This window comes from Myxocyprinus asiaticus, chromosome 24, assembly GCF_019703515.2.
Source record: "Myxocyprinus asiaticus isolate MX2 ecotype Aquarium Trade chromosome 24, UBuf_Myxa_2, whole genome shotgun sequence".
Classification (NCBI taxonomy): domain Eukaryota; kingdom Metazoa; phylum Chordata; class Actinopteri; order Cypriniformes; family Catostomidae; genus Myxocyprinus; species Myxocyprinus asiaticus.
In genome coordinates, this window is record NC_059367.1 from 29,365,124 (window position 1) to 29,385,726 (window position 20,603).

Below are 20,603 nucleotides of genomic sequence, written 5' to 3' on the forward strand. Positions count from 1 at the left end.
ACTGTTGTGTGTGAAAATCCCAGGAGATCAGCAGTTACAGAAATACTCAAACCAGCCCGTCTGGCACAAACAATCATTCATGCGATTATCTAATCAGCCAATCGTGTGGCTGCAGTGCATAAAATCATGCAGATATGGATCAGGACCTTCAGTTAATGTTCACATCAACCATCAGAATGGGGAAAAAATGTGTCCACTGTTTTTTTTACTTTAAGCCCTAAAATACGTGAATTTAAGAAAAAAATTTTTTTTATGTATATATATTTTTGACTTGGTTAATAGATCTGGACAAAATGATCCATACATTTTCATTCAGTGTTTTTATTTGTGGGCTTATATCCCCATTGTTTATTTCTGGCATTCAGATGGATGGGTGGTCAGGTTCATGTTCATGTTCTGTATTTCTTTTTATAGCAACAGCTGGAGGAAGAGGCTGCGAAACCCCAGGAGCCAGAGCGCACCATCTCCCCTCCACCCAGTGAAGCTAAACACCGCAGCCTTGTCCAGATCATCTATGATGAAAACAGGGTGAGAAAAAAAGTGCACTCACTATACACATACTAGGGGTTGCACGACTACTGATTTTTAATAGCCGACTAGTCGAGTCAATTAGTCGAGTCGAATTGGACTAGTTATGGCTTCATTCCACCCCCAATCCACTGCAAACCTGATGGACAGCAATGGGGATGCATTCTGTCATATCAGTGGACTCCAGCTTGAACGAAAATACAGCATCCAAGTCAGATGACCCAACACACAAAGTTGACAATTGGGAGGAATTCTTTCAGGTGATCAGACTCCTGCTTGAAGTGCTTTTCTAACTGTATCGTGTTTTTGAAAGAGCAAAGCAGCCAGGATCCAGGTCAGCAGTATTTTGGTTATATTTGAAGACCAATTTGCACATATTGCAGGCTACTGTAGCATTTGTGTCATCTTTATCAGAGTATCCTATGGAATGTTCTGAACATTATCAGTGTTGATACAATGCTATGCGCATGTGCAATACAGATACAGAGAATGCGTAAGATTGTTGTTGATACTTGATGCATTGCGTTGTTGAGCAGAGCGACACAATGAATAAACACCGGTTCTGAAGTGCATTCTGTGTGCACGTCTTTTAATGTAAGTCTGAGAGAACATCACAGCCTATGTTTGAGCAACTGCACCTTTTCAGTGCAGAACCACCGGCTTCACACACGCTGTATTTCAAATCACGTGGTGAATGACTAGTCAACTACATTAGTTGTTGACTAAGCTGTGCAACCCCTAATACATACTGATTCTAAAATATGTAGTCATACCTTCTTACATGACACATGTACATGTATTGTACACATATATTTAAGACCATATATTTAAGACCATTGTTTAGAGTTGATAGTTTGTGAGGTTTATGGTGGAAAAGAAGCAGGTAAGCTGAACAGCTGTGTCAGATCTAAATGAGAGAACAAGCTGTTAAATGCTTAATGAGGTGCTGCAGTCGATTGACAGTGAACTCAACCCCCACCACCATATGAATCACAGCTGGTTGTGCTGAATCATGCCATATAACTCATTTGCACCCCCAATCAGAGGCGCTGCTCTTACTCTAGAGACTCTCACTGACAGAGCCATGGGCTGCATCCAAATTTGTATACTTCTACAGCGGATTCATAATACTTTGTTTGTGATAGGAAAGTGTATACATTTCATTATGTATATAAAGACTGTGCACCAGAATTGGGACCAACTTCCACTTTATAAAATTGCATCTTGATAATTCACTTTAAAATTCATTATTTCTGAACCTTTCAGATTCATACAATCAAAGTTTACTATGGCAACTTCTGTCACATTCTTCGCCACTTTTCTACACTACAACTGAAAAAGTAAAAAAAGAAACATTACAGACTCTTATTCTATAGAGCAAGTAGTTGTGATGCACCTTTTGAAAATCTACTGAAAATTATACTACACCAACAAGGCTCTTTTGGAATACTATTTTTAAAGCATTATGATGCTGGTTGCACTACTCCTATTCTCGAATACTTTACAATATGAATAGTTTGTAAATTGGAGTGTAGCCATGAAGACTCACTGCAGTGTATATACTGCAGCACTGATGTGTGATTTAGGGCTAGAGGTTATGATGTGTGGTACTAGAAGTCCCTCTAGTGGGGAGAGACTGAGAGGATTAATTAAAGCAACCTCCAGCCATTTGGCCTCTTTTTATTCTTTGTCACTCCCCATTCATCCCTCTCTCTATTCTCACTTTGAATTGCAGTAGTGCATTATATGTACACATATAGCAACACAGACACAGCCCCACTTATTCACAGCAGCATTATAACAAATCTATGCATGTTCAAGAAAACCATCCCCAATATTTACACTCAATTTGGATTACTGTAATCAAATTAGACCCATGGAAATCAAAGGGACCTATATTTTTATTTCGTTCGGGTCACTGAATTACTACAGAGCAAGCAGAAAGACTCATTCTCGTGTTTGCATGCAGGGGGTATTGATCCATGCATTTTTTGGCTCACTGATGGTGAAACTTTGCACACACACTAACAGTTATTGCCTGTAAGCCCTAAATGTGGCACCAAGGTGGATGTCTTCTCATATTTCAGGCTTGTGCAGCAACAGTATCTGCATCACATCACTGCTATTTAAAAACACTCCTCCCTCCTCGTTTAGCCAGCTTTGCGAGTTTGTGAATGAGTTTCGTTATCATAATTTTATGATGCGTTTTTGGTGATCCTTTTGATATGGGACGAAGGCTATTGGACAGCTGTAAAGGGGTCCAAACTGTTTTGAGATTTGTCCACTTCAAACACATCCAGAGGTGTTTGTTTTATTTCAGTGGAGGGCAAAAGGAAATGTTGGGCAAGGTTGTGTAGTGTGCGCTTGGCTTTTGGGTTATTAGCTTTCGTCTTGATTTACAAGACCAGATTCAGCTTTGCAGAGCATTTCTTGTAATTTCATCTGCCTTTTACCATATTCTGTGTATCTGTTCATTTCTGTATGTTAATTTTCTCTGTCAGATGGTTCTGGCTTCAGTCCTGCTGTGATCTTTTAATCACACCCGCCATCTCTTAATCCATTAAGGCCTCCTCTCTAGCAGCGATATTGCAAAGAACACTCACACCTTTCTGCTCTCTTCCAGAAAGCACTAGATGGTCTCTGAAATCCATAGACTAGATAGAATAAAGAAACTGGTGGTATAATGCTGGTACACTGTGGGAGACGAAATTGGCATCTAAAAGGGTTCATCTTCTGTTAATGGCCAATCACCATGGGTGAATTGTGTTGTAAAGTGGTTGGAGAGTGGGGGAGGTGGTGTGCACAATTTATGCATTTATTGTGGATCAAACTTTAAAAACTGCATCATTGAACATGAAATACAAAATCCGAAATATTCGTATTTCGAAATATTCGAAATATTTCGAAATACGAAATACAAAAAAAATACCTTAACTTTTTGCATTGGTTTGACATTTCTGTCTGTTGTTGCACCCAACATCTTATACATCAGTAACATGTACATGTCAACGACTAAAGAATATTCCATGTTGTCAGATTCTGTTAATATGGCTAAACTCCAATATTTAACATGATTAAATATCACTAAACAGCTTGACAATAATTAAAGAGTTCAGTCCTACCTCTGCTGAAAGCTTTTCAATTGTCAGATGCTTGTCATTTTTTTAGACAGGAAAAAAGCAACATTGTCTGGTTTTTAAAAGGAGCTCACTTGTGTTATGTTTCCATCTGCACTGAATAGATGTCTAGAACGTGGTGTCATCAACGAAAGTGCTGATCCCCAGTAAACATAAGCGCTTTTTGAATCACCTATTTTCAAACACAGACACACACACACACACACACACACACACTGGCGGCCAAAGGTTTGGAATAATGTACAGATTTTGCACTAGATAGAAATTGGTACTTTTATTCACCAAAGTGGCATTCAACTGATCACAATGTATAGTCAGGACATTAATAACGTGAAAAATTACTATTACAATTTGAAAAAACTTAAACTACTTCCAAGAGTTCTCATCAAAAAATCCTCCACATGCAGCAATGACAGCTTTGCAGATTGTTGGCATTCTAGCTGTCAGTTTGTCCAGATACGCAGGTGACATTTCACCCCATACTTCATGTAGCACTTGCCATAGATGTTGCTGTCTTGTCGGGCATTTCTTACACAACTTACAGTGTAGCTGATCCCACAAAAGCTCAATGGGGTGAAGATCCATAACACTCTTTTCCAATTATCTGTTGTCCAGTGTCTGTGTTTGCCCACTCTAAGCCCACTTTTTTATTTCTGTTTCAAAAGTGTCTTTTTCTTTGCAATTCTTCCCATAAGGTCTGCACCCCTGAGTCTTCTCTTTACTGTTGTACATGAAACTGGTGTTGAGCGGGTATAATTCAATGAAGCTGTCAGATGAGGACATGTGAGGCGTCTATTTCTCAAACTAGAGGCTCTGATGTACTTATCCTCTTGTTTAGTTGTACATCTGGCCTTCCACATCTCTTTCTGTCCTTGTTAGAGCCAGTTGTCCTTTGTCTTTGAAGACTGTAGTGTACATCTTTGTATGAGATCTTCAGTTTTTGGAAATTTCAAGCATTGTGTAGCCTTCATTCCTCAAAACAATGATTGACTGACAAGTTTCTAGAGAAAGCTGTATCTTTTTTTTTATTTATTTATTTATTTTTATTTTTGACCTAATATTGACCTTAAGACATGCCAGTCTATTGCATACTGTGGCAATTCAAAAACAAACACAAAGACAATATTAAGATTCATTTAATGAACCAAGTAGCTTTCAGCTGTGTTTGATATAATGGCAAGTGATTTTCTAGTACCAAATTAGCAATTTAGCTGGATTACTCAAGGATAAGGTGTTGGAGTGATGACTGCTGGAAATGGGGCCTGTGTAGATTTTATCAAAAATTATCTTTTTCAAATAGTGATGGTGCTGTTTTTTACATCAGTAAAGTCCTGACTATACTTTGTGATCAGTTGAATGCCACTTTGGTTAAAGTATCAATTTCCTTCCGAAACAGCTAAATCTGTTATATATACAGTATATTAGATTAATCAGCTATCAACAGCATAAATATAATATTACAGCTTACATCTGCAATGAAACATATGCACAATGAAACTTGAACAGCTGAACTTGTAGAGAGATTATTGTGAGGATTGCCCCGTGTGAGCTGCATGTCATGAGATGAAAGCGCTAAACCCCGGTATACTGAAGTGCTTTTTAATTATCTACAGTTGAAGTCAGAAGTTTACATACACTTAGGTTGAAGTCATTAAAACTCATTTTTTTAACCACTCCACAGATTTCATATTAGCAAACTATAATTTTGGCAAGTATTTTAGGACATCTACTTTGTGCATGACACGAGTTATTTTTCCAACAGTTGTTTACAGACAGATTGTTTCACTTTTAATTGACTATATCACAAATCCAGTGGGTCAGAAGTTTACATACACTAAGTTAACTGTGCCTTTAAGCAGCTTGGAAAATTCCAGAAAATGATGTCAAGCCTTTAGGCAATTAGCCAATTAGCTTCTTATAGTCTAATTGGCTAATTGGAGTCAATTGGAGGTGTACCTGTGGATGTATTTTAAGGCCTACCTTCAAACTCAGTGCCTCTTTGTTTGACATCATGGGAAAATCAAAAGAAATCAGCCAAGACCTCAGAGAAGATAAATTGTGGACCTCCACAAGTCTGGTTCATCCTTGGGAGCAATTTCCAAACGCCTGAAGGTACCACGTTCATCTGTACAAACAATAGTACACAAGTATAAACGCCATGGGAACATGCAGCCATCATACTGCTCAGGACAGAGACGCATTCTCCTAGAGATGAACGTAGTTTGTTGTGAAAAGTGCAAATCAATCCCAGAACAACAGCAAAAGGTATTGTGAAGATGCTGCAGGAAACAGGTAGACAAGTATCTATATCCACAGTAAAAACGAGTCCTATATCGACATAACCTGACAGGTTGCTCAGCAAGGAAGAAGCCACTGCTCCATAACCGCCATAAAAAAGTCTACAATTTGCAAGTGCACATGGGGACAAAGATCTTATTTTTGGGGGAAATGTCCTCTGGTCTGATGAAACAAAGATTGAACTGTTTGGCCATAATGACCTTCGTAATGTTATGAGGAAAAAAGGGTGAGACTTGCAAGCCGAAGGACACCATCCCAACCTTGAAGCATGGGGGTGTCAGCATCATGTTGTAGGGGTGCTTTGCTGCAGGAGGAACTGGTGCACTTCACAAAATAGATGGCATCATAGAAGATTATGTGGAAATATTGAAGCAACATCTCAGTTCTGTCTGGAGGAATGGGCCAGAATTCCAGTGAGAAGCTTGTGGAATGCTACCCAAAATGTTTGACCCAAGTTAAACAATTTAATGGTAATGCTACCAAATACGAACAAAGTGTATGTAAACTTCTGACCCACTGGGAATGTGATGAAAGAAATAAAAGCTTAAATAAATAATTCTCTCTACTATTATTCGGACATTTCACATTCTTAAAATAAAGTAGTGATCCTAACTGACCTAAGACAAGGAATGTTTTCAACGATTAAATGTCAGGAATTGTGAAAAAACTGAGTTTAAATGTATTTGGCTAAGGTGTATTTAAACTTCTGTCTTCAACTGTATATTCAAACGCATCAAATACTATATATAAGCTTAATTAGCTATATCAACAACATAAATATAATATAACTTAGGCCACGGCCACACTAATACATTTTCAGTTGATAACACATGTTTTTCTCTATGTTTTGACCTACCATCCACACCGAGACAGCGTTTTTGACAGCATAAACTGAGCTTTTCAAAAAAGCTCTCCCAAGTGTATAAAAAACGGCATTGTAGTGTTGACAGATAAAACGGAGATATCTGAAACCATGACGTATTTGTTACGTTCAACCCTAAACAATCAAGATGGCGGCCCATGTTTTACCACTGTTATTGTGCCTGTTACTAACTAAGATGGCTTTTTAAAAGATTAATGTTACTTTGTACAACCTTTACATTGCAGGCGACTTGAAGTTTACTCAGAATTGCTGTCCAGTGATGGAACACGATAATGATTGCATTTCAAACCGTTCATGGAACAGCGTGCACAGTAAGGGGATTTAAGAGTTTTCATGGGTTTTAGTGTGGACGAGCAACTTTTGGAAAATCCTTGAAAACAGCAGTGTGAACGGAGAGCGTTTTGAAAGTGAAAATGCTGTTTACAAATGTATCCGGATTAATTTGGACGTAGCCTTAAATCTGCAGTAAAGCAAATGCACAACATAGCCCTTTCTTTCATGTTGTTTTTTGATGTTATCGCAAATAAACAATCCTGTTTGGTGTTTGTGAAGGAATTTTGGGATCGTAGCTTCAGTCAGGGACAAACGGACATGTAATTGATACACCTAATCTGTGATCAGTCATGTTGTTAGGTGTGCGCTTGGCTTGAGTTGCACACTAAATGCGTATTTCATGTTATGAATAAGCTGTTGTCATAACAATGTGCTAGAACTCTCTAAAAAACTGAAAATTAAATCATCTCTAAGATGAAGAATCCACATCACAGTTACTAAGAATCTAATACTAAACTCATAAATTAATTTCAAGTTTTCGCAAGTTTTTTTTATGTAAGTTGATATATTTACATCATGTGCATATCCACCGGTGGAGCTGTTATCACGGTGATGCTAGCAGCCCTACAGAGTGGTAATATGTTAATGTGGTCATGATTATGATGTCACTACTGTGACAATTTCAAAATGACCCATTTTGCAGCTTTGTCTGTTTTGTGTTTAATGATATGTCCACATAAAAGTGATAGTTTATACATTTCATCAAATAAATCTGGTGATCAAGTCTACATTTACATTTATATTCTAGTCTACATGTACATTTATACAGTTTATTATATTTTGCAAATAATTGCCAACTGGCTGGACATTATCCAGCGTATTACACAGCTACTCACCAAATAAATGAATAAAAGAACATGAAATATTTATTTGAGTTTAAATTGTTTTATTATGTGATAAGAAATCACAGATAAGACATGAAACTAGCACAGCTATGTAGGAAGTTGGTTGTCTTGGAAAACGGTCAATTATATAGATCCATTTATTGTACACAAATATTTGACTGGAGAAAGCTGTGACATTGTCCAGTTAATTGGAAGCATTAATTGGCAGTAGAAAGTCTTATGCACCCGTCTCAAAATAATAGGATAAAATAATAAGAAAGAGTGCTTTGATCTGCAAGTGTGCTTGGAAGGAAAAGTGTAAGCCTGTTCTTCCAGCTCCCTGTTTGCTTAAATTTGATCCTATGTCCCTTTAAGTTCTCCATTGTTTCTCTCTGCTTTTGGAGAGAAGGGCAGTACAGAATGAAAACAAGTTTTCCTTCCATTTTTTTTTTGTTTTTTTGTTGTTGGATTACTTCCACAGATTACTTACTCTTTCTCTCTTTCACAAAGAGAGGAGAGAGAGGTAGATGGCACAGGGCACTGTCTTCTGTTGTGGGCTCTATTAATAGTACATCCTTTATACACTCAGTTGGCGCGTGTGCGCTAGAGAGCGTTTAAGATGTGTTGCCATGGTGATGTTCTGCTGACATGTGTGGTGTTTGTGTGTTTTGAACAGAAAAAAGCAGAGGAAGCGCACCGGATCCTGGAGGGACTGGGACCCAGAGTAGAGCTGGTGAGTCCACATTTATCTTTCATTCTGAATATCCTGTTATTTCATTGTCGGCTTCTTTCCTTCTATTTTTCTTTCTTTCTCTGTCTTTCTCTCTCTTTCACCATTTGCTTTCAGATAAAACATGTATTAATTATCTGTTTAACTTATATACTTTCAAATTAGTGTAGTTTTTAATGAGAGATGGGGTCAGGTGTCACATCAGTCAAGTCAGACTATGTCTGTAGTTTTTCATTTAGTCAAATCCTGTTACAATGTTTAACAAGCTGAACTCCTACTATCTTTTTTTGTTTTTTTCAATACATTTTTTTTTTAGCAATCTCATTTTAAAATGATCCCATTTTGCTGCTCTGACTTTTATTAAGTGTGTTTAAGTCATACTGTCATACAAGTCTACTGCTGTAACATAATAAATATGAACTCTTTCAGCCAGTCTAGTGTGTATGATTACACTACTACCTATTTGTTTACAACACGGCTGTTGACCACAGAACCGAATGGCACAGCGCCACTCAACATCCATTAGATTAAAAACAAAACAGAGGAAGTGACCGCTAGTGTCTCTATCTCCCTGATCGAAATGAATGAACAGTACTAGCGATACCACAAGCCCTTCAGAGCGAAGAATAAATCATTTTCTATCAGAAGTGTGATGATGGGTGTGGTATCAGAGAGGAGATTCTTCTATTTCTGGTTTCTTAGTGTGATCAGGCATGTGTTTAGCTGAAAAATAGGGAGATGGAAAAGAAGTTCTCCTAGAACTGGGATAACTCGATGTGACCGCTGTGTTTGTGAGAAACTGAACTCTACCTCTTTCATCTCTCACTATTACTTCTGTCTGCCCCACAGCCTTTGTACAACCAGCCGTCTGATACCAAACAGTACCATGAGAACATCAAGATGTGAGTATGCCTCTCTTTAGAAGATGAGAACAGACCAAAATTTTTCACTGTAAATCTTGCCATTGCAGTCCCAAAGCATGATCACGATTTCTAGCTCAATTACACTTCTTAGTGCAGGGCTCTTCAATTACTTTCTTGCAGAAGCCGTATTATCCAAATTAAAGCTTGACGGGGCCAAAAAATTTTTTTCCGTATTTATATTAGCTAGCACTATCAATGTAAGTAACATTGAAATAAAAATAGTCAGGGGTTATATTCAATCAACATTTAAGGTCTGGCCATAAATTCCTTAAGATTGGGCTAAAGATCAAACATGACTTCATAACCTTAACTAATAAATAGGTATCAACTTTGAAAATAAAAACATGATGATAATTTAATCATATCAGGGCAATTGTTCTCAAACTATAAAAATTAAGATTAAAAACTACATTTAGATCTACACATACACATATCTTTGACAGTATCAACTCACATAAGAAAACAATGGCCATCTAATATAGAACTGTATTTTATGCAAAATTAAATGTAAAACTGAAAAATATATTCCTCCCATTCTGTGTGGGGGAAAGATTAGTCTTTCCTTGTCTTGCAAACATTGTGCATTTGGACACAGGACCCAGATATTTATGCAGATAATTATTGGTATATGAAGAACAAACTGATTTGATGATTTTTGGGATTGAGAATGCTAACTCTCAACTGAATATAGAACCAAACACAGTCAGGATATACTGTACAAATCTATACAGGTTTAGTGGCGCTTCACATTATTACTTTATATGAGTACTACAAACCCTGAACAGAAGACACATGCCCGTTTAACACGTAGCATTGAGAACAAAACCATAATTACGTATATAACTGTGGTTCTGTGAATTCTGGATGACCACCAGAGGCGGCACTAAGCACTAGTGGATAATCGCAGTGCCAGTCAGATAGGTTGAGAAAATATAACAAAGTCACGTCGTAACGCAGATCGAGCTGCAAGGATATAAAACGCAGCAGCTCGGTTCCCAGCCTCGGAATGCTTTCTCACGCATTCTGAATGACAAGGAACTCTGGCGGTCATCCGGAATTCACAGAACCACAGTTACATATGTAACTAGCATGCTGTTTCATTCCTCCTGACTGCCAGAGGTGGTGCTAAGCACTTGTGGATGACACAGTCATGAGGAATGTCACCCATCTGAAAGCATCAAGGTCACTCCAGAAGAACTTCAGTGTTCACAGCATGGGAAGCAGCCACATTAACCTTTTAGAACCGTGCAAAGGTGCATGGAGAAGACCAGGTAACAGCTGCACAGACATCTGCCAAGGAAACTCCCCGAAAAGCCGCTCAAGACGAAGAGACAGCCCTGGTTGAATGGCAAGTAACACCCTCTAGTAAGGGTTGTTGAGCCTTATCATGTTCCAATTTTATCACCTCCACAATCCAGCATGACAGTATTTGTTTGGACAAAGGTGCACCACACCACCATGACAGACAAATAACTGATCCGTATGCCAGATTGAAGTGGTAGAATTTACATAAAACCTTAAAGTGCGTACAGGACAAAGGAGATGAGCCCTCACATCAGTATCGGATTGAGATGAGGGCAGCTGAAAAGCAGCCAGATTAATGGACTGATTCACAAATTGCAGCAAAAGGACTTTTGGAAGAAAGGTTGGATTAGGACGAAGAATGACCCCTGAATCCTCTGGCAACCAGCGCAAGCACAACTCACTCACAGACAGCGCATGGAGCTCACCAACACGTTGAGTGGAAGCAACAGCCAGCAGAAACGCTGCTTTCAAAGACATCCACTTAAGATCTGCACCACCCAATGGTTCGAATGGTTGTGCACTAAGGAATTCAAGCACAAGTGGCTTGAATTCCCACACAGGAAAAGAGTTCACACGAACCGGCTTTAAACATCTTGCTCCCTTCAGAAAACAAGGCTATGAGACCCCAAAGAGGAACCACCAACTGGGGCATGATGTGCAGATATGGCAGCGACATACACCTTTAAAGTAAAAGCAGCTTTGTTGTCGTCCAATAGATGTTGCAAGAAGCTCAAGACCTTCGGCACAGTACAGTGGACAGGATCAAATCCCTGATCCCCACACCATGAAGAGAATATTCTCCAATGAGCAGCATAAAGCTGTCGCTTTGAAGTAGCTCTGGCATTATCAATAGTATGGACTACTGCTGTCTCACAATCCGCTGATAGTGGTTTGGCCCAGTGGCCAAACACAAAACTGATGACGAACCTGATCCAGTTGCCAAACTCGCCTGTTCATCTGGGAGAGGAGATGCCTCCTGGTGGGAAGCTGCCACGGTTCACCCTCTAGCAGACTCAGAAGTAGAGGAAACCATGGCTTGGCCAGCCACCGAGGTGCCACTGGAAGTACTCTGTACTGGCATAGGGATATTCTGTTTAATGTCTCCCACAGCAGTGGAAAAGGAGGGAACGCATACGGCCACTCATGAGCCAGCGCGTCCTGTCCCAATGGGCTGGACTTCTTGGTCCTCATAAATTACCAACGGCAATGTGTGGTCATGTCTGATGCAAACAAATTCACCTCTGCCTCGCAGAACCGCTGCCAGATCAACTGCACAACATCTGGGTGAAGCCTTCATTCCCCCGGTTGCAGCAGATCCCTGGATAGAGCATCCGCCACCTGATTGTTCGATCCTGGGAGATGAATTGCTCTCAATGACCATTAAGAGACCATATAAGGATCCTGCGAGTTATCTGTAAACAGTCAAGAGACCTGGTGCCACCCTGATGATTCAGATGAAAAACTGTTGATGTGTTGTCTGATCGGACAAGCACATAACAGCCTACAAGGACTGGTAAGAAATGTTGTAGCAGTAGATACACTGCCTTCGGCTCGAGAATGTTGATATGTTCCAAGGCCTCTGGCGACCAACGACCACCAATTCCCCTCTGGTTCCATGTTGCCCCCCATCCCGTAAGTGAAGCATCGGTTGTGATTACTTCCCGACGAGAAGGAACAACCCCCTGGGACACCCTAGCTATCAAAAACGGCAACCGATTCCAAGGTTTCAGCACGCAGACACTAGAAGGAGAGACAAAAATCGTACAATGACGATGTCTTGCCAGGTTCAACTGTAAACTGTTGTTGCACCTCTGTAGGGGCTGAGGTAGAGCAAACCTAATGGAACCACTGAGGTGGCAGCCACCAGCATCCCCATTAGCTGTAGAAGGACACCATAAGGTTTGCCTTACTCAGAATCGAGTGAGTAGATGACAGATACTGTCTGTCCGAGCATGTGACAATGTGGCAGACATCGCAAGAGAATCCAGTGTCATTCCGATAAAGGTTATGGACTGCACCATAAGCAGGTAGAGGCCAAGCTTCTGAATGTGCTCTAGCAATATCCTGGTGTTGTGTACAGCATGCAGTCTCGTTCGGGCATAAAGCATCCAATCGTCTAAATAGGGCAGAGTCCTCATGCCCTTGGACCAAAGAGGAGACAGGGCTGCACTCATGCATTTTGTAAAAACACGAGGAGCCATAGACAGACCAGATGGTAGGACTTCAAACTGAAAAACGTGATCCTGGAAGCTGAATTGTAGAAACTTCCTGTGGTGGGGAAAATAAGCGTCTTTTAAATCTACACTCATGAACCAGTCTCCTTTCATCACAGACCGAAGAACATCGGCAGTGTGCAACATGCGAAAAGGAAGTGACTTTAGGAACACATTTAGACGTCGCAAGTCCAGAACTGGACGAAAACCACCATCCTTCTTCGGAACGAGGAAATACGTTGAGTAAAAACCGTCCCTCTGACTGAGGGAAGAACTTTTTCTATAGCTCCATTCTCCAACAGTGAAAAAATTTCAGAGAAAGAGCCATTGAACGGTTATATCCTCAACAACTGTCAGAAGAATTCCTGAAAACTTGGAGGCCGGAGTTGGAACTGCAAAGCATATCCCCTGCTCAATGTTGCCAGAACCCAGGGGTCTGACACTGAAGTTCTCCAATAGTTTAGATGTTTCAGAGAGAAACAACTGACTGCCATCCCAAGCACTTCAGGGTTTGTGGCTTCTGCCTTTAGCACCTGCGGGGGGACGCTGACGTGGTCCCTCCTGAGGCTGACAGTGAAATGGCTGACGGCGAAATGGCTGACGGCCCTGGGCCTCCTTATCACCCCGAGGACGTTGCGGGACCTGAGGTTGGGAAGCAGTGTGGTGATGAAATCGCTGCTCTGGTATCGGGTAGCAATGATGAGCTGGAGCTGGCGGCATCCTAAAAGTAGGTGCCTATGGGACTTGAGTCAGCTGACGGGAAGCTTCCGACAGCTTCATTCTCTTCTCGAATACCTCAGAGATATTGGGGCCAAACAGATGTCCTGGTACAATTGGCAGTTCCCTCAGGGTCTTTTTACAGTCTTCAGGCAGCCTCACCTGAGCAAGCCATACCTGGCACTGGGCTGTTAGAAGGGTTGCTGAGAGTGAACCCAGCTCACGAGTCACATGACCCATGGCCAACAAAGCCGTCTGTAGAAACTGAGACACAGAAGAGTCTACATTTGATGACTTAACATTGTGTTGCATGCAAGAAGCAGCTGGCAGATAGTATTCTCTGCTCGAGTTATATAGGCTACTGACTCATATGCCTTCTTTAATAGAGTCAGTATGTCCACACTCTGCGCTTAGACACCATACATTGCCTCGTAATGCTTCATCAGGTGATACCACCAAAGCTGCCACCGGCTGTTCAATCTCTGGAGCCCGCCCCACCCCTATGGAATCGGCCTCAGCCACTGAAGCTAGGGTATGGGCCATCTTCGATCTCCTCCTAGGAACATTGGAACCTGTTAGAGCACTCAAACTCTGACACGAAGTCCTTACACGGTGGCATGGTAAACATGTTTGTATCTGAGGATTGCCTGAAAAACACATTGGCCTGAGCAGATTGAACAGGTGTTTTGTCCAGGCCCAAATGTGCCAACGTGATCTGTAGTACTGACAAAGTATCATCCAAAGAGGATGGGCCCATCCCTGATGAATGAACAGAACCCCTGCTTGAGCCACCTGCAACAGACAGGCTGGAGAAAACCTCCTGAGAGGGAGTATGCATAGCGGCATCAACCAATTCTTCATCATGAAAATGCGAATTGGAGGCACTCATGGAAAGAGCATCCAAATCAATATTATGTGAAGTTTGGAAATCACCCTTGTCCAAGAGTGTGTTCCCACTGGGCGTGGCCGATACTGGGGGTTGGCATTTCTGATGGGAGATTAACTGGAGATAAGCAAAGATTAGAGACAGTCTTCAACAGTAAATGCTCAGAATTGTCAGTTTGCGGCACAGGTTTCTTTTTTGCTGGCGGAGCGCCAGCTGCTGCCGATGTATGGCGTTTCTAAGTGTGCCACGGGACTGAATCATGTTGTGCGAGGCTAACAGATGAACAAGGATCCAACTCAGCGAGGCGAAGTTGCCTCTCTGACATCGGCAGCATACTACATTTGCAAACACGGATCCGTCAAAGCCTTAAATGCTTAATTCCTAAACACGATGGGCAGCGATCGTGTCCATCATCGGGAATAAGCATATTCAATATAAACAGTTTGTGCCAGGTGCTAAAAGACACAGGATCAGGATAAGATTAGATTAATGGTCGGTGACCTCTGCGGTGAGAGAGACAAAATTCGGAGGCCAGGAATTAATCCACATAGAGTGAAAGAGTTAAAGCTGATTACTATTGTGACCCGCATGGCTGAATGACTCGCATACAAACACACACTTGCATTAAGCTTTTCTCTCTTCCACAACTTCTGATATATGCTACTGGTCTATGTTTCTTGATTCATCATTGATACAGTGTCTCTTACAGAATGTTATCTGTTATTTTTAATCTGTGGTTGTAAGTGGACTTTAAATATATATTTTTAGAATTAGATTTTTTTTAGCACAGGTTGGATGTAGTTAAGAGTCTGTGTTGTTATGAAGCTCACTGATCTGTACTTGCACACATAAACACAAATGGACAGAGAATTATCTTGATGTGTTCATGCAAATATGGATTAGACGCATCACAGCTGAAGGTTAGAGGTGCATTTTAATAAACTTTTTCTCTCCTCTTTACAGAAATCAGGCAATGAGGAAGAAGCTCATTCTTTATTTCAAAAGAAGAAACCATGCTCGGAAACAGTGGGTAAGTAATGGCATATAAACAGCAAGACTGTTGACTTCAGTGTTGGGGCTCCCTGCACATGAATGTTGTGTGCATTAGTTTTTCAATTCTAAGGTCGACCGATATATCGGTTTTATATTGTTATCGGCAAAAATCAATGGCGATAGTTGCTTTCTTTTTTAAATTATTATTATTCCGTGTTCCTCTATGGCCAAAACCCTTTATTTGGTGAATATTTAGGCTACAGTTTATGGACTTATTTATGATTATTAATGCGAAATGTTATAAAAAGACATTACAATTGACAAGCGATCGCTGAGAATCTACTACTGATGAATGAATATCTACTGTATGTTAATTATTACTCATACAGTGTTTATTAGCCCATTTGACAATGTTTACTTTATATTGATTCTATTGTAATACATTATAGATGATTTTAAGAGTGCATGTTTTAGATGTACTTGTTCAAAACCTAGTGAGCAGCCAATCTAGACAACACTTTTTGCATCATGAGTGTGTTTGAACTCTTAAATGCACCTATGTCACTCCCCCCCCCCCCAATAAAAAGCTAACTAGGTAGGTAGACTTGCAGCAATTTTTGTCACCTCATCTGGCGTTCTGACATAGGATTGTGTGTGTGTTCAGGAACAGAAATTCTGCCAGCGCTATGACCAGCTAATGGAGGCCTGGGAGAAGAAAGTCGAGCGCATTGAGAATAACCCACGCCGCAGAGCCAAAGAGAGCAAAGTGCGAGAGTACTACGAAAAGCAGTTTCCTGAGATCCGTAAACAGAGAGAGATGCAAGAGCGCATGCAGAAGTGAGTTGAGAGTCAATGCCATATTGAGCCTTAGAGACTATGACTGAAATTGAATATTTATATAATCATGTGTGTGGTTTTATAAGCTTGTGCTATTTGAAGTATTTTGTGTGTGTGTTTCACTACAGTAGAGTAGCTCAGCGAGGAGGAGGTCTGGCCTCAGCAGCCCGTAGTGAGCATGAGGTTTCTGAGATCATCGATGGTATCTCGGAGCAAGAGGTACGAGTGTTACTAAGACACACGCACACACAACAGACAAGCATACTCTTAAATATTCTAGACAGACACACACAAAGTGACTTCACAACTCAGGTCTGTTGCACAACCAATGAGGTTTTGTGGCTGATGCGCTTCCTAAACACAGACACAAGATTCAGTGACCACATATTTTCTGACTGTTATGCCTTCACTTTTCTCTTATGTTACAGTTTGGTGTCTTGGTTTTGCTTTACAAATAGTTTAATTTCATATTTGTTTCTCTCTCTGCAGAACTCCGAGAAGCAGATGCGTCAGTTAGCCGTGATTCCTCCCATGCTGTTTGATGCTGAGCAGCAGAGGATAAAGTTCATCAACATGAACGGGCTTATGGACGATCCCATGAAGGTCTACAAAGAAAGACAGGTCATGAACATGTGGAGCGAACAGGAGAAAGACACTTTCCGTGAGAAGTATGTTCTGCTCTCTGTGTGAAGGAAAGAGGGGTTATGAAATCTGTATTGCATCATGTCATCATGTAGCTCAGAATCTCTGCCCTGGATTTCATGAACTCAGCAGTTTGTTTGTGTGTGGTTGTGTTTGATAGTTAGGTTGTGGTTCAGCGGTATGTAAAAAAGTGTACAGCTGAAGCCTACAGCTCTGTGCAGTCACTGAAGTGAGCTTTCAACCCTCACAGACAAACTGAAATAAAGAAGCAGTTCAGCTAGCACTCAGAGGTTGCGCTACAGTAATCATTATCTGTCCCTTTGATGGACTAGACCAGTGGTTCCCAATCTTTTTTTAAATTCTGCAACCCTGTATAATGTGTCTCTTTCCGCAGCACCCCAAAAAATAAATAAATAAATATAAAATAAATTAATAACTATTGAAAACTCTCTTCTATTTAAAAAGTTAATATTATTATTAACAAATTAAATTAAAACAAGCTAGCCTTCAAGTGTTTCTTAACCTCTGGGGTCTGAGGGTGTTTTGGGCCCTGGAGAAGTTCTGACATGCCTTGACATTTGTGCTTTTTTCAGTTGCTTAAAAACATATTAATGGCTAAAGTCTGATAACACTGTATTCAGCACAAATTGGGTTACAATAATATATGAACAACATGTATGTACATGTTTGTATTTTTGAGAAAATAACGTTTATGCGTGGTTTTTGAAAAAACAAAAAATTTTAGTCACAGAAATAAGGCCATATATCACATACTAAACATTTGTTCACAAGACTTTTGAGAACTGGATCTTGTAGCCTAGAGTTTTTGCTACAAAAATGATGTGAAAACCATCCTGATCACTCACTCATACAAAACAATACAGTCATTTAACTTTTGTAAGACACTTTGTGTTAGAAAGGCCATATGCGAGGAGGCGTGGATGATCATGAATATTGATGTGATTCACACCCGAGGAGACAAAGACCCCTCCCCTGAGAGAGAATGAATGTGAGGAGACTTAATGATTGAATGTATTGTTTGTAGCTTAAGTTAAAAGAAGTAATCTGACTATACATTTTCTTTACATAAAGACTTAAAAACTTTAGACCTACACTACCATTTAAAAGTTTTAGATCTGTAAGATTTTTTTAAATGTTTTTAAAAGAAGTCTCTTCTGCTCACCAAGGCTGCATTTATTTGATCCAAAATACAGCAAAAACAGTGATATTGTGAAATATTTTTACAATTTAAAATTCCTATTTGAATATATTGTAAAATGCAATTTATTCCTGTGATCAAAGCTGAATTTTCAGCATCATTACTGCAGTCTTCAGTGTCACATCATCCTTCAGAAATCATTCTAATATGCTGATTTTCTAATATGGGCATATTTACAGCACATTTTACACATTTACACCCAAACAGATATTTACAAGCTTCGTTGATGATAATGAGGCAGCATAAACACTAGTTAAAATATAATCTAAACGTTCATATTATTTTTATATCATATTACATATCATATTTATATCATACCGCATACAATTTAAATACCTGCTTTAGCCAAAACAACATTTAAATGTAACTAAAACTTGCCTATTAGGACATATTTCACATTTCAATACTCTGAATCCTGGCTGGCAAGTCTGGAAATGGTCCAACTAGTAAAATATGTACATGTTTATATAAAACAGCATGTCAACTAATGTAAGTAAAACTAAATGACTTACTCATCCGAAATTGTATCCTCAGCTGGATCAAGTTGCTCTTCAAAATGCAAACGTTCCTCGTCGGATTCGCGCTCTTCGTCACTATCCAAGAGCTTCCTCACCTGTGTAGCATGCCATCTTCCAAACATGCAGAAAAGTGAATGAATCTGATGATGAAACTTGATGTTTTTTAAGGCATTGTTGTGGGGGCGTTTACCATTTGCATTGATCGCCTTAGCACATTACCGTATGAATGGCACGCTCTGTTGGTGGGTGGGATCACATTAGGGATAATTAGCTGAGCCAGGAGAAACTGTACATCGCTTTGTTTCATACAGATTACATTGCAGGAGAGTATTTGTTTTAAATTTGAATTGTTTTATTTAAAAGTAGACATTTTAAGCATTCTTTAGACAAATGTTCCATGTTTGTGTGATAAGAATTCGCGGAGTTTCAGTTAATTTTTCTGACGTGTTTCAGAAAGATGCTCGTGGAGGCAGAGACGGCACGTCCGTCGACCCCAGAGGGTTAAGTAAACATTGCTTCAGTATTTTAAAGTAATTATTCAAGAGCCAGTAATAAAATAGAGAACAGATTCGAACTTTTTCCAGGAACAGCAGCAAATAAATATTCAAAAATCGTAATGTAAAAACATAAAAAATGTAATCTAATGCAAAATAAAGAAAAAAACTTTACTGTGTGGTTATTAAATATACATTAATACTGACTCGATGCACTTCGTGTTCGAGTGAGAAGTCAAACGCTTTTCTTTTTCTTGTCAATGTTGCTGTTTGATTAAAATTAACGATAGGCCTATAACAGACAGCAGCAGGTCTATTAGGCTGCATTTACACATCGCACAGATTTAAGATACAAGATTTTTGTCCTGTTTGCTTACACTTATATAATACATTAGCGATTGTTACCTTAATATGATGTCAAGATGGTGCAGATTTTTGTCCCGTCTGCTTACACTGTCATATTACATTAAAGGAATATTCCAAGTTCAGTACAAGTTAAGCTCAGTCGAGAGTGGATAGTAAAACGATTTAGCATTAACATCATCCGTATGACTCCAGTGGTTAAATGAATGTCTTATAAAGAGATACGATTGCTTTTGGTGTGAAAAAGATCAATATTTAAGTATTTTTTTAACTATAAATAATCTCTTCCGTTAAGCAGCAGTATGCACATTCACGAGAGTGCTGAGGTCACGCGGTCTCTAGTGTGACGTATTGGTGTTGGCATGTTCACGTGAGAAGTGACGCATACGCGACACACCCGGAAGTGCAGCGCTGTTTACAACTGAGTAGGAGGAACGCTGTACAGACCGAATGCCGTAAACAAATTGAATCAAATTTAAACAAAGATATCAGAAGATTTTGATTTAAGAGGAAAAGAGGAGATACAAGTTTTTGCACAGCCATATTTATTTGAACCTGAGTACTCTGCCCAGGAGCACAGGGAGATGGAGGAGACTGGACCAACTGCAGCACAACAAAAAGCCTCAGAGAGACAGAGCTCAGGAGATGTGGTGGTGCACATGTAGGCAATGCCAACTGAGGTAGAGAGTGTCTGCTGCAACTAATGGAACGTTGTCATGCCATCGCTGGAAAGACCGCGTGACCTCATCCCTCTCGTGAA

General features: G+C 39.9%; 1 protein-coding gene across 7 annotated transcripts in view; it reads left to right on the forward strand.

The window, feature by feature from the left end:
* The window catches only part of LOC127414757 (nuclear receptor corepressor 2-like), a 184,320-nt gene that overhangs the window by 101,301 nt on the left and 62,416 nt on the right, over positions 1–20,603 (forward strand). For all 7 annotated transcript variants that reach the window (XM_051653006.1, XM_051653011.1, XM_051653012.1 and 4 more), the window contains exons 6-12: positions 415–528; positions 8,680–8,736; positions 9,583–9,635; positions 15,741–15,807; positions 16,435–16,607; positions 16,736–16,826; positions 17,097–17,275. In XM_051653006.1, coding sequence (XP_051508966.1) covers positions 415–528; positions 8,680–8,736; positions 9,583–9,635; positions 15,741–15,807; positions 16,435–16,607; positions 16,736–16,826; positions 17,097–17,275 — 734 coding nt within the window. The remainder of the gene's footprint in view (positions 1–414; positions 529–8,679; positions 8,737–9,582; positions 9,636–15,740; positions 15,808–16,434; positions 16,608–16,735; positions 16,827–17,096; positions 17,276–20,603) is intronic.